This window comes from Anthonomus grandis, chromosome 1 (genome assembly GCF_022605725.1).
Source record: "Anthonomus grandis grandis chromosome 1, icAntGran1.3, whole genome shotgun sequence".
Lineage (NCBI taxonomy): Eukaryota > Metazoa > Arthropoda > Insecta > Coleoptera > Curculionidae > Anthonomus > Anthonomus grandis.
In genome coordinates, this window is record NC_065546.1 from 56,474,375 (window position 1) to 56,489,626 (window position 15,252).

The following is a 15,252-nucleotide window of genomic DNA, read 5'->3' on the forward strand; positions in this document are numbered from 1 at the left end:
TGCATGTATTCACGGTCAAGTAAACCTAATCAGGGAAATATGGGGCCTCCCCTTTATTGATTTTTTGGTTTAAATTTAAGTTTGTGCGCATTTTACGTCACCAGCATATTCTCTCATTTTATGGACTCTATAAGCACTTTTGTCCGCCGAGTCGTGCGAAAATTCCTCAAAAGAAGAGTCCCTCCATTAGAGCTTCGCTCTAATAAAAATAATTACCTGTCAAATTGGGCTTATGGAAAAATATGACTCTGACGTATAAATTACAGTTCATCAAATGTCGAATGGGGGTTTGAATAAACAAATTTAAAGTCACTTCAAGGGTACTAACGATTATAAAATAATTATTTTCTATTTTTAACTACTTAGAAAAAAAATCCCCATTATTGTAAACAAGGGACTTTCCCCATATCATAAGCTTTTCCAAAGGTGACTTACTTTAAGTACCATACATTTTTTGCAGTGGTTTATTGTGCTATAATAATAGCACTTCACTCTTAAGTGGCGTAACACTTATTTAAGATAAAACAACTGCCAAGTATATAAAAACGGAATTTTTCATTTAAAATCACAGTATACCCCTCTGAGAAGTAACTAAAAACGATGAACAAAATAGTAGCATTGATTGCGGTTTGTTTCGTGGCCATCCAGGTAATTCCTCATCAAAAATGCCCAATTCACTTTCGATAAATTAACTCAATTTTCTCGCTTAGGCCGCGAACGTCGTAAATGTGGTGCGAGATGGCAAACTCGAAGGCGCAGCAGACGACGTTAAGGAACTCTACTACAAACTCCTAGAGAAACTGGGCGAGGCGATCACGGGAGCGAATAACACGATGAACGAAGCTCTGGACGCGGCCAAAGCTTACGCCGTCGAAGTCGAAACGGCTGCCAAAGCGGAAATCCAGAGTACGCTGGATAGTTTCCAGGCCCAGCTGGATGAACTGAATCAAAAAGCTAAAGATGCAGGTTAGTGGTAGTAGATGGATTCAAAAAAGTAGTCCATTTTTCTCAAAGAGACCTCTTAATAATAAAAATTCAGAGATTGGAGGGACACAAAGTCAATGTTCTCAAATGATTAACTATTAATTTTAGACCATTGACTTTGTGTCAATGTCTAGAATTTTTTATAGTAGACGGAGGTAAAGAGGAACTGAAAATTTGCTGTTTTTATGTAATTGTAAAAACATCACCTTTTCAATCGTTGCTTGACATCAGGCGAATTTTCTGATTATTGGAAGGTAAGCTTTTTAACATCGATTCTGAATTGATATTTGTGACTAAAGAGGAGTGTGTATTCAACCTGTAGTTCCTAAGCTGTTTGACAGGTTGTTTTCTCTGCAATTTTCATGGCACTGTAGACGATTGTTGACTGATCATCAGCATGGTTTTTCTCAGGTTTACATCTACGGTGACCAACCTATTGGCTTATTAATATGTTTTGATTGGTGCTTTTCAGAGGTCTGTACAGGTCGATAGTGTGTATAGAGACTTCTCGAAGGCCTTTTTACAGGGTTGATCATTAACATCTGGTTAGGAAGTTTGGGGCTATGGGCCTTTGTAAGACTTTGGTCGAATTTTGTTACAGTTTTTTGACTGGTCACACATAGCTGGTCAGGATAAATAATTATATTTCTACCCAATTAGCAATTTTTCGACGCGACAACGTTGCAAATTGCAAAGCAACGTTGCATTGTTACGTTGTCTTAACCGTAGAGACCACCCCGTTTTACACCAATTTGAAAGAGATTTTTTTGGTTGTCTCAACGTTACGCAGTGACTACCGGTTAACTTAATTGGATAAAAATATACAGGGTATTCCATTTGAAAAATTTGAGATATTGCGTATTTAATTTCAGCAAGTTTTAAAGTTTATTAAAAACACCCTGTATTAAAAAATTACAAATTATCATAGTCAGCCTAGAGGAGGTACCCTAGACTAACTGTGGTACAAGTTTCATAGGCGCAGACTAAATTTTAAGATTAATTATGATTTTTTTAAACGAACCCTCTAAAAGGTAAAAAATTACATAAAAAAATTAATTACGTTGCAATGCCGCACGGAAATTTTAAAAACGTTATACCAAAGTAAAGTACTCTTTTTGCCTCACATTTTAGTACCATAATGTACAGAGCGTACCGTTTAAAAAAAATCATATTTTATAGTAACTTTTTTGTGACACACCCAGTATACATAAAAATATTTTTAGTTCGTAGGTTTTTGTCAACCCTACAACTTTGCTGTAGAACTTTTTGTTCTATCTCGTATAGTTAAGGTGCTATCTTAGCCGTACACCTTGTTGGCACACCCTTTTTAATGTTAACATTACATTCTGAGGTCTCATTGCTACTGCTGCTATATACATCCTTAAAAATAAAACTTTCTAAAATTTACCATTGTATTCAAACTGGTTAGTCTCTTGTGTAAAGAAAGGCTATAACCATTTACAAAAAGTAAACCCAGTATTTTAAACTTTAAATATGTAAAATTGAATACAAACCTTTTCACTGCTATCTTCCGCCAAAATATAATGATAACTTATCACGTTTAAAATAATCCAATAAGACCGAACTTCTCATTCCAGGTATCGACATCACCGAATGCCGTAAATACGAAACTCAATTCACCCAATTGCCCGACACTCTCATGGACGAGATCGTCGCCTGCGTGAACCAACAAATCAGCAAAGCCCAAAGCGAGATCAACTCGGCAATGAATACCGCGATGGCCATCCAACAAGACTACTACAACATCGAAAAGGAAATCGACGATTGTGGAAGTGGCTGGAAAGCAGTCACTTGTTTGGCCGAGCTGAGCGTGAAAATCGCCGACGACACCATCGAAGGCCCCTCCAAGATCTCCGATAACGTTAACAATACCGTAACCATCATACAGAACGCCTGGCCGGAAATTAAACAGTGTGCCACCAACGCTGTGGAAAAGGCTCCCAGTCAAGCCGCGCAGATTGTTAAAGATTTCGCTGTATGTTGTGCTATACCATAAGTTTTGGAATTAAATTAATTAAATGTAGTACTTTTTTTAATGCCTTTTGTTTCTGTTAATGTTTCAAGGTGGTAACACTTTCAGTTGTGTCAGAAATAGGTGGTTAATTAATTTGGGAGGCTCTATGTATTTAAGCATTTTTGGATTCTACGTGAAATTCTTAAAAATCTGATGGATGTTTTGAATATGCGAACTTATTGCAACGTTTGAGCGAAGAAATCAAGCAAAAACTCACAAAAGTGTACTCGAAGCGGCAAATCTCTTGGAAGTAGGGCTTGTACCCTCTGCACATGAAACGGGTACAGCAACTCGTGCCTTAAAATTTACCAACTTGTAGATTGCGATATTCCAAATCGCGCTGCAATTGTCCTAGTGCTAATTCCAGGTTGTTCTTCGATAACTTCTAAAATATCCTCCTCCAGATTTAGAATGTGTCTAGGTCTAATAGCTTCTCCATCTTGTCCAGGCCGCGGCCGCAAATTCCAAATTCCCAGTTTCTCTACCCCGCTGAATAACACGTAAGAAAGCCCCACGTTTCGGGTGATATCTTCGGGGAAATCTTTGGGCATACAGATCAACTGCTGCCACTGCATTTTGATGCGTTTCTCCGTAAACCAAAACCATGTCGACAAGTTCTTCGTTTGTAAAAATGTGCGCCATTACATTTGACGCTTTTATTTTGTTCGTGTGAAAATAACGATCGAAAACGATCACAGCCACCAACAAACTAAGTAAGTACTGCTAAAGATTCCAAACAACAAATTCCAAATATTATGACTTGTTTACTATCAGTTTTTAATAAACAAAATAAGTTCGTCTGATACACGTTCTGTTGACATTTGTTTAACTTTATTTCGGAAACCAAAAATATTTTACTACATTTTTTCTCATTATTACTCATTATTGATCTTCATCTACCATTTCCCAAGTTTATGCGCATAGGTTGAAAATCACCCTGCATAATAAATATCTAAACGATTTTGAGATGGCTGCAGACCCCTTCAAACAAAAGTTTTTTGATGAAATATATAAAGGGCTATAACTCCTAAATATTGTAACGAAAAGCTTCATCCATTTCCTTTGACAGTTATCGTCGTTTTTAACATCTAGCAACTTAATAATTTGCAACCATCTCATCCATTTAGATATTTCTTATATATTATAGAAGAAAGTTTAATAAAAATCCCTTGGAAGTTCAATTTTTAATTAATTTAACAAAAAAAACCCTAATTTGTCGTGGTTTATACCCACTATAAGCCGATTTACTTCTCCATTGTTAATTGCTAAAGTTTATAATAATTAAAAGCCCTAAGCTTACAAACCGAAAACGCCATTTCTAGTTTCTAGTCTGTACTGTTTTATACTTACCTCGTTGCATCTCGTTTTTAATTAACATGACGGATGACTTAATTTAATTTGTTCTTTTTCTGCTGATCACGCTAAGAAAGATCGTTGTTGGAAGGATTTTGTCTATTAGTTAAATAATTTTAAAATTAATAAGAGGTATGTATTACCTGATAGGGTTGAATATGTATTACTATGGCTCAAGTATTTCTGTTTGTATAAATCCCTATTTTAAGTACCTCTTAGCTCTTATTTCTTTGTTCTTAGTTATAACTTAACATAACAGAAAGGAAGTTAAGATAGTAACAGGCTGTATAAGGTTGTTTCATTGAATATCTCATCAGGAGATGTGTGTGTTATTCCTAAACTGAAGCCTTTAGAATTCCACTATATGTAACCTTAATAGCTAAACAAAAAATTATTAAGACTCCTTTGAAATTTCAGGAGATAACGGGCATTATATTGATTAAAAAACAGTGGGCGCGGACTATAAATATACTGGCATATGCTCCGTTCTAAACTTTGATTGCAGGATATAGACCGGACACTGTATTATTTTTCTACACATTATTTTTGCAGCATTTCGGGTTTGATTAAGCTTAAAAATTGCTAGGTTATAATAATTTTATTAATTACACATTCTAATTAATATTTTCCTAAAGGAAATTAAGGGAAAAACCTTAATTTTGGTAACCAACACCAATTAGATACATTACAAATATGTCGTCTTTTATAATATTATAACCTAAGATGATCTCAATTTCCAGAAGAACCCAATGTTCCTCATATCCAGCAAGCCTATAACCCCAGGTCTGAACGGTTGACCTAAGTTACATAAAATCGACATTCCAGTAAGACCAGTGGTTGATTTTACCAACACTCCATTTCCTTTTTATTTAACTTCTTTCTTAAATTTATAACTAATTTATTAGCATTTTCCTTAAATTTGGTGTTAAATTCCAGTTCCGAGATCTATTAGAATCTTTGATGTGTCGCAGATGCCGCACTAACTAGTCCGTGCACCTATGCCGTATTTATTGTCGCATGATATACATGTTTAAATGACAAAATTTTATAATGTTTATCTATAAAATTATTTCAAATATACGTAAAACCACATGTTTTATACTGTTTTTTATTTTTCTTTTGAAAATGTCCGTTTTTATAAAGAAAATAATATAAAAAAATTGACCGCGGACTAAAACCCAAGCATCTTACAAAATATTTTAAACACTCCCAGCACTCACAGACTGGTCACCTCTTTTTAGTCAGTCTATTAATTTGTCTGTTGGTCTGTTTTTGTATTACTTTCGACGTATTTTTAAAGAGATCTTTAAGGATGGGTCTATCACCTTTAATAGTTGGGAGGGGGTCATGTGAGGTTATGTTATTATTATTTAATGGGATTTGTCGGTTTTGCTTTTTACACGTTTATGAATGTGAAGAATTTAGAATTTTGCCTGTATTCGTCTAAATTTTTTGCAGTTTTTATTGTGAGAAATTATGTTTTTTTTATTTGTTTTTGTAAATTTGTTTTAGTATTATACCTAAAGACCTTAAAATGTTTCGACCCTGGGAAAATAAGCAGGAAAATTTGACAAATGAAGAGGAAAGTGTTTGTGCGAGCTTATGGATACCGTGGGTGCACAAGAAAGACAATAACATTTGTGATGAAAACAATAAAAGCGATCTGGACAGTGATTTAGACTTACATAATTCTGATAGTTCATTTTCTAGTGTTGAGGAAGCAAAAAGAAGCAAGGGGAGTAGAAGCTACAGGGGAAAATCTATAACAATATAAAGAATGATCCTCAGTTCATAAATGATTGTAGTTCTTTGCAAAAAAACACCGTTTTTAACAGGGGTACAATATGCCTGTAAAAAAAGGGATAAAAGTCAGAATAAAAAGGAAAGATGCAGGACAATCAAAGGGGCTTGACACGGATATTGCCAAATTGCTAAAGAAAAGTGTGTATTCTAAATACAAAAACAATGAGGTTTTGACCATAGAGATGGTTAAGGACACCTTATCGACAAGGGACAAACATTTCTTAGCCTCAACCTTGCGGAGATGCCTGATAAAACTTGGATTTAAGCTTAAGATGGTTGACAAAAGGGCTGCTGTAATGGAAAGTACTCGAATTGTCAGGTGGCGTATAGAATATTTGCAGAATATTAAAAAATTTCGGGAGGAAGAAAGATCCATATATTATTTAGATGAAACCTGGTTTTTAATGGTCTGGTTTTTCAATTTAGCTGGGAAAATAGTACCTCAGGAGTTTGATGGCTCACATGACAGGCTACAATCATTTTTAGATGCTCTTACATTTTGCGCAAACGCAGTCGCCTACGTTAAAACACGACTTACAAGTAAGGCTCGAGGTTTAATCACTACCGAAGCATCCCTTGCAGAAATTATAAATACTTTGCGTTCAAAAATTAAAGGAGAGAGTTCACAGCTGTTAACTACAAAGCTATTAAATTTTAGGCAACATGCTAGAGATACTGTAAGTTATGCTTTGGATATTGAATCTCTAGCTGAAAAATTAAAAACGGCATTATATTCAAGGCAGCAAAGTATTCTACTGATCAAACAGTAAGAGCCTTAGCTCAAAACGCTAATTCCGAAACGGCTAGGGTAGCTATAGAGGCAAGTACATTTACCACAGTACAGGAGGTTTTCAATAAATTTATAGATATAAATAATAATGCCCAGGCTTCAACTTCAAACGTTTTTTATGTTATTTCAGGTCAAAATAATTTTAGAAATAATAACACATTTTTTTATAATAATAGAGGTAGGCGACCTAATAACAATAATAATAATTATTACAATAACACTCGACGCAGCCAACATTTCAATAGGCACAATAATGAACGTAAAGAAGTAACAGGTATAATAATGACAGACAAACTAATATCAATAGAGCCAACAACTCATTTCACAGGTCAGTTAGGGCAGTTAGCACAATACATATGACACATATGTATTCTGCTGTAAAATAATATAAACGAAATGGACCCCCAAACCGGGAGGTTGGGGGATATATCGTAAATAATGTGTTTAACATGAACCTTTCCTTTTCCAACTTTGTTGTATTTTTTACAGAAATGACTGGTCAGGAAAATACTTTTTTAATCGGTACTGGTGCAGATATTTCTATATTTAAAAATGACACAATTAGTCCAAACAAAATTATAAATTCACACACCCCTAGTCAAATTAAAGGAGTAACAGATGAAGTTATCACAACTTTAGGTACTGCAAGAACGGTCATTTCTGTTAATGGACATGAAGTCGAACGTTCTTTTCACGTAGTAGATTCCTCATTTCCGACCCCGACAGATGCAATATTGGGTCGAGATTTTATTGCTAAATTCAAATGTAATTTAAACTATTCGGATTGCACTATGACTGTTAGGCCGAATAACAATAATATTATTATACCTGTAAGAAAACTCGATAATTAAATTAAAAATTATATTAATAATAAAACTGCGACGTTACGAACAACAAAAATACATGCTTTCCTAAAGGCAAAGAGCGAGTCCCTTCTAAATCGGTTCAGTCCCAAAAAGTAAACATCATGATCATACAAAAAAATATAAAAACACTAACGTAACCATAACTTAAATTCTAAAGAAAAATAACTCTTAGGTCACTAGTAATAAACTATAGCTATTAATTAAAAAATAACTTATAATAAGTTATTGCCCCGCCGACATAAGTATCCCAAAACATAAATATTGGGGCGACGATCTATGATGATGACCTAGCGTCGCGTCTTCGTCACGTCGGTACTTCTTACATACCGATTGAAAAATAGTATTTCTGAAGACTCTATAGTTATTCCAGCTAGGTGTGAGGTACTACGAAAGATAAAAAGCCTACAATTTGTTAAAGAAGATTCAGTAGTAGAAAATGCGGAACTAAGGTCTGGTATCTTTGTTGCGAGAACTATTGTCTCAAAAAATTCCTCCATTGTTAAGATTATTAATACAACAAGCGAAAACGTTACTCTTAATAATATTTAGCTAAAAACGACAAGCCTAGCAGAATTAAATATCTATAAAATCGACACATAATATAACGATAGAAATTCTAATCTCATGACGCAGCTTAATGTTGATGAAAGATGTACGTGAGTTTGTCAAAGAAAAATTAATTAATTTATGCAACGAATTCTCAGATATTTTTGCCCTTAAGTCAGATAAAATAACAGTTAATAACTTTTATCAACAAAAACTTCGACTAACTGATAGGTCACCCGTGTATATAAAAATTATAGAATTTCGCATACTAAAAAAAAAAAAAAAAACAAACAAGTCAATAACTTATTGGAACAAAATGTTATAGAGCCATCAATCTTCAACTATAATAACCCAGTTTTGATGATACCTAAAAAATCTCCTAACGGTCAAAAAGCATGGAGGTTAGTCATTGATTTTCGCCAGCTAAATAAAAAACTCATTGCTGACAAGTTTCCACTTCCTCGTATCGATGATATATTAGATCAGCTAGGAAGAGCTCGGTGGTTTTCAGTAATTGATCTTATTAGTGGTTTTCACCAGGTACCCTTATGTGAAAACTCCCGAGACGTCACTCAGTTTAGTGTTGATGCGGGATCTTTCAGATTTACACGTTTACCTTTTGGACTATCAGTTAGCCCAAACAGCTTTCAGCGGATGATGTCAATGGCATTCGCCGGCATTACCCCTGATAGAGCCTTTTTTGTATATAGATGATCTTATCGTGATCGGTTGTTCTGAAAATCAAAATTTTCAAAACCTGTATAAAGTTTTTGAAACATGCAGAAAATTTAACTTAAAATTAAATCCTGAAAAGTGCAAATTCTTTAAAAACGAATTAACATATCTGGGTCACAAAATAACAAACAAAGGTATATTACCCGACGATAGTAAATATGACATCATAAATAAGTATCCAGTACCCAAAACTGCTGACCAGGTCAAGCGGTTCGTTGCTTTTACAAACTACTATCGCCGATTTATACCTAGGTTTGCAGAAATATCAGCTCATCTTAATAAATGAACTAGAAAAAATATTAATTTTACATGGACGCCAAATTGTCAAAAATCGTTTGATGTATTAAAAAATTCTTTTTTTTATAAGTAAAACTTGTGTCTTTTACACACATAAGATATAGACAGCTAAATGATTTTTAATGTAAAAGTTTATTTTAAAAAATATACTTCCACTTTTTGACTACATAATTACTTTTTATCAAAAGAAATTGGTACTAAATATAGAGATGGGGTTTTTATGGGTATGTTATTATAATAATATATCATAATATGTATTATTAAAAAAAAAACAATAATAAAGGACATTGAATATGGCAACTTAAATCCCCGTTAATAATCACCACAAAGTAAAAATAAATCTCAATACCCAAAAAAAGGAAATATATAAAATTTGAAGACAAAAAAAACATTTTAACCACAGAATGCCTTAAGCCACAGAATAAATGGGCCTTAGTAATTCGTACCACCTATTCTCTCATCACTTGTTATAAACGCCCCACTGATGGCGCTAAGAACTAAACTTATTAAATTAAAACTTTTGGTTAAACTAATTTTACGTACTTAAACCTTATAGTTAAATTAAATATTATCTTGCTATTAACTATCCTGAATTTCTAACTTAATAAAACTAAACCCAAAAATCCCAAATAATAAAGTTTTAAATACAAATAAATTTTAAGGCCGAACCTGTGCAACTTTTTACGCTTGAGTGGCTGTGACTGAGGTCAGACGTCTTACACAATAGTACGTGAGCGCGTGTAGTAAAATTTTACGAATCAAATGTATCAAAACTTTAAAAAATGCTTAAAACATTTATTTATTTAATGAAATGATTAAATATCGCTTAGAATATTACTTTATGACTCTTTTCACATAAAATTTTGCGATTTAAACATGCATGTCATGTGACAATACAAGCAACACCGGCACACGGACTATTCGCGACACATCAAAGATTCTTTATATTTTAATGTAACTTATCTTTTTACAAGAGTAAACATACTATGTTATTAAAAACATCTTGAAGGTCAAAATTAATAGCAATATTCTTAATTCCTCTTATCCTGCGAGCAACACAGCCATTTTGACATAATAATTATGACATTTGACTGCCTTGACATATGCGAGTTGAGTTTTAGTATTTTTTTTACATTCCTGTATGGCCCGTGACCAGATTTTTGCGTGACCGATTTAACAACAATAATTAATGGAATTAAAGCGCAATAAAACCATTATCACAGTTAAAACATCGATTTTATTTAATACCATTTATAATAATATTGTTATCTGTCAAACAGTAACTCTTTGCTATACTAGCGACTAGCTATACTCGTCTCTTCACAAATACTTAAAAACTCTCTATATAAGCTGAATTGATAAACAGCTAACGTTTTATATAAGTGAAAGAAAGAGCGACGAGGAGTGCCCAGCCTGTATTTTTTTTAACAACAATAATTAATGGAATTAAAACGCAATAAAACCATTATCCAAGTTAAAACATCGAATTTTATTTAATACCATCTGTAATAATATCTAACAAATGGTAACTCTCTGCTATACTAGCGAAATCTTCGTGTCTCCGCGAGTCTCTTCGTTTAAAGTTAAAGTGTTCGAATTGGGTCTCTTGATCCACCCAACAATTTTTTTAATGTGAAACTTTTCTTGAAAAGTCGATCTGAACTGGCGTGACATGGTGCAGTAGAGGATGAAATTGATCGATGAGTTGATCAGGGCGATTATGTCCATGACGTCACCTGCAATAAAACATATTATGGTAAATGTTTCACCTATATAAAACTGATTGACAAGGCTTGTAGCGAGAACGTTTTACGTCCTTAGAATAATAAATACATATACGGGGATATTTATTACGGGCACGACGTCTTGTTTCCACAATAAAGCCAGCCAGGTTGTGGTTTCATAAAAATTTCTATAAAAATCGTGACGCTCAGTTGGAGGGGACATAATGTGTTTTGTAGCGCTTGAGGTAAATTAAGAAAACCCTTTGGTAAGCGGCAATTACCATAATTACCCTTTTCAAAGACCCCGCGCTTATTTATAATTAAAAACCGTCCTAATTAAAAAAGCTACCGAGAAGGACCTGGAAAATGAATTCTTTAAACGGCGGTTTCTTGCTGCGAAAATTAAAATACTTATTAAGGTAAAAAATTGCTGTTTTCCGCCGTAACTTTGTACAATAAATAGAAATTTGAGAGGTTAATGAATTATCGATTTTAATATAGGGAGGAAGGATTATTCTGATTGGAAAACGGGAATTGCGAAAATTGAAATTCCTTCTGTAGGATGAGTTCATGGGATATTGCCATTAGAATATTTTTTAATTGTATATTTTTTCTTAATTTCTAGCTCAAATATAACCCATACATATCAAATTTTAAGCCAATAAAGACAAATTTAGTCAAAATATACCAAAATGAATGGTCAAACCAAATGGATTTTTACAATTTTGCCGTCAAATCGACATACTAGCGAACAGTCACGCTTTAGTTTTAGCTATTCTAAAAAAAAAAAAAATATGCGCAATAGCAATTATTAGTTCAAAACCTTGATTTTTTCTGTAATATACGTTATTAAATGGAACCCAATGCCTAAAAGTTTTAGTTATATCTTACATTTTATTATAAGAAATAAGAGAAAAGAAAATTGATGATGATCAAAGAAAAACGAAACATCGGATTAATTTTTATTTTGCGTCATGTTGTAGGACATAAAAAATGACAATGAAAAACTGTTTTTATTTTTCCGACATCTCTTTAAATAACATCGGTAGAAGGTAAAAACGATTTTGAAAAATTTCGGGTTTTTTTTGGATATCTCCGCAAGTATCCGGAATTTTAAAATTTTTTAAACATCATTTTATTAAACTTCAAATTGCGCAACTTTGCCTCCATTCAACCGACCCCGTAACTCTTACGGTTGTCGCGATCCCAATAGTCACCCTCGAATTTGGGACACCCTGTACACGGTATCCCAACTAATATTGTTCAATTACTTTAGAAATTAAGAGTTACAAATTTATTGTTTATTGTTTATATTTGTTTTGACATATTTTAACAATGATACAAATACTATTTACGGGGTATTTAACTTACCCAATGGGGCGTAGCACTCCTCAAGAAACTTCCCACCTAAAATAGCGCTGATCAGCCCCAAAATGCCCTGCGGGAATTCTGTTAGCAAAAACAGTATTAAAACGGCCAACAGCATCTTCGTGGTCCTGTCCGCTTGGTTTTCTTTGAACAGATGGATCGCGTTCATTTTGGCCCTACTCCGTTCCTCCGCGTTGTTTCCTCCCAGCAAATTCGCCCTTCGCCTTTGCGCCTCCACCAGGGCGGAAATGATTTTGTACGAGAGTAACGTGAGGAGGAGACACGGCACGAACTTCAGAACAACGGTGTAAAGCCAGAGGCTCAGATTGTATGGGTCATCGGGATAAAGCAGGTAAATGTTTTCATGAATTATTTGCGAATCGTTGTACAAGTAGCGCGTGGACTTATCCACGATAAATCCATTTAAGTCACACGCTTGCGAATAAGCAAGAATATTGATGGTGGATAATATTGGGATGCATGTGATGGGGCAGACCGTATAACTGATCAGTACCACCATCACGGTTTTCTTTTGACTAGAGCACACCCGGTTGGTGTGCACCTGAGTGACAAAGACGTACCGCCAAATGGCCAGCACTACAGTGAGGGTGCAAGAGATAAAATGAAGAACCAAAGTGAACAGGGAGTGGTACTTGTAAAATACCGCCCAACCGTAACTGAAATGCGTGAAATGCAGGGGAGAGGGCGGTAAGTTCCTATGTATAGTAAAAGGGACGTAATGGACCATTACTAAGAGATCGGCCACAGCAAGGCCGGTGAGTATGGTGTTGGTGGGGGAGCGCATGGTTTTGGTGGTTAGGACGCATATGTTGAAGATGTTCGCCAAAGAGCCGAGAACGCATACGCAAAGGCTCAGGTAGCCGTGTACATAATGCTTGTAGTTGTTGCCGAAGGTCTCCAGGTCACAGTACGAGCTGGTAGTGATGTTCTTCATGGTAGTGGGGACATTTGTCTGGAACAAAAGGATGAATGTAGGATTGTTTTCTTTATTTTATGATCGGGCTTTTTCAAGTCAAGTTTTAGAGCCGTTTTACACGACGCCACCACGGTAGCGCGACCATCGTGGCGCCACCATTAAAAAATAATTAATAGGTTTACCTATTCACACACGGTATCCCGACCAAATTGTATGTGCCACCACAGAACACAAATATATAGAGAAGTGGTGGTTGCATACAAACTGATCGAAATTCTGCTGACAAGTCAGCTAGCGTCCTCTCGCTTTGCAACGGAAACTGTTGTAACTAACTTGACAGTTTGACATGCCTGATTGGACCAATCAAAATGGTAGAAAGGCGTGGCCAAATTAAGGCGGGATATCAAAAAGGTTTTACCTGAACAAAAAATTTGCTAATTTTGCAATTACATTTAATTGAATAATTCAAGATTCGCTTATTAAAATTTTTTGAAAATTTGCACAAGGGTTTGCCAGATTAGTCTCTTCAAAAAGTTATCTTACATTTTTTCTATAAAATGTACAGGGAAGCCAATAATTGACCTTCTTAAAATTTACATGGGTTTTCCTATGTTCCGCTCGGCGACGCACCACCCGGTACACCGTCGGCCCATTGTTTGATTGGAAATATTGAATAAATTTACTTTACGCAGCTATATATCTCTTTTGATACTATTGAACTTAACGCTGCCTTCGTTGCTTTAAATGGTGATTTAAAACTTTTAAATGAGCTCTCATTTGAATAAAATCTTAATCTATATTTGAAAAATCAAACCTGATGGTCTTTTGTAGCAAAAATGCAGTAGGATTAGTAAAATAAAATATGAATGTTTGCCACCATTTGTTTGGAACTTAAGAAAATGTTAACCGAATCGGTTATTGTAATTTTATTTATTTTCCTTGCCTGAGTGTTATTCAGAAAAATCGAGTTCGTATAATTTTTGATTAAAAGAAACGCTCATATCACATTTTACACAAAATTATCGATTTCAAATGACTTAAAATAAAAAACATTTGAAAACTTATGTTTAACTTTACTCAGAAATTATTAACTAATCCTGATAGTAATTTGGTATTTTACGTAATATTTACATAACAGGACGTTCTGCAAATTCTGTAAATATAAAAATATGACGATGTCCCATGTTTAACTTGGTGTTTTTCTTACATCCTTATGATGTACCACTACTTTAATGCCCAATAATTTTACTTAAGATATTGTATAGTTGAGAATAGTATTTGTTTGCTAGACTTCGCCACTGTTAGGTGTAAGTATTGGTCATTATAAACAGATTTTGTTTCATCTTATATTTATTCATTTACTGCTAAAAAAACAATTTAACTTACTGTTTTTATTTTTACAAAATGGGCTACTTAATCCTTTAACCTGTTTCTGGTCTATATATAAGGTCAATCAAATATGCGTAATTTAATGCCTCACAATTACCACTTAAAAAAAACAAAAGAAAACAAACATTCTCGGTTAATAGGGTCTTTATTAAATATCCATTGAAAGTGAACAAACAATAAAATTAAATTAATTTTTTTGAGGGTGTTCCTTACAGGCTACCGTTGAGGATTCCTTGAATCTAAAAGAATATTTCAAATTAAATTTATATATAAAAAAAAACAATTAGGTTAATTAATTTTAGGGCATTTGAAAGCCTCGGGCTTCCTCCTACGGAAAACTTTCCCTAACGAACGACCTATTTTCCAAAAAGAAAACACCGGAAACGGTTTTCCTTCAAATTTATCGGACTTCCCCGATTGCTTTA

General features: G+C 34.2%; 3 protein-coding genes across 49 annotated transcripts in view; 1 reads left to right on the top strand and 2 right to left on the bottom strand.

The window, feature by feature from the left end:
* Positions 1-480: 480 nt before the first annotated feature.
* LOC126739257 (uncharacterized) lies at positions 481-3,041 on the top strand. Its single transcript, XM_050444846.1, has 3 exons — positions 481-648; positions 711-966; positions 2,583-3,041. Exons 1-3 carry the CDS (start codon positions 601-603, stop codon positions 2,999-3,001), a joined length of 723 nt encoding a protein of 240 aa, XP_050300803.1. The 5' UTR covers positions 481-600; the 3' UTR covers positions 3,002-3,041.
* Positions 3,042-9,037: 5,996 nt separating this feature from the next.
* On the bottom strand, positions 9,038-13,306 carry LOC126736705 (sex peptide receptor-like). Its single transcript, XM_050441247.1, has 2 exons — positions 12,505-13,306; positions 9,038-9,111 (listed from the first exon to the last, which is right to left on the bottom strand). Exons 1-2 carry the CDS (start codon positions 13,304-13,306, stop codon positions 9,038-9,040), a joined length of 876 nt encoding a protein of 291 aa, XP_050297204.1.
* The window catches only part of LOC126742793 (uncharacterized), a 255,085-nt gene continuing 253,123 nt past the window's right edge, over positions 13,291-15,252 (bottom strand). For 46 of the 47 annotated variants that reach the window (XM_050449953.1, XM_050449852.1, XM_050449861.1 and 43 more), the window contains one exon: positions 13,291-13,474. In XM_050449953.1, the coding sequence (XP_050305910.1) occupies positions 13,425-13,474 (50 nt within the window). In that variant the 3' untranslated portion in view covers positions 13,291-13,424. Of the gene's footprint in view, positions 13,475-14,953; positions 15,067-15,252 lie in introns of those variants that run through there. The other variant, XM_050449609.1, reaches the window with a different exon arrangement.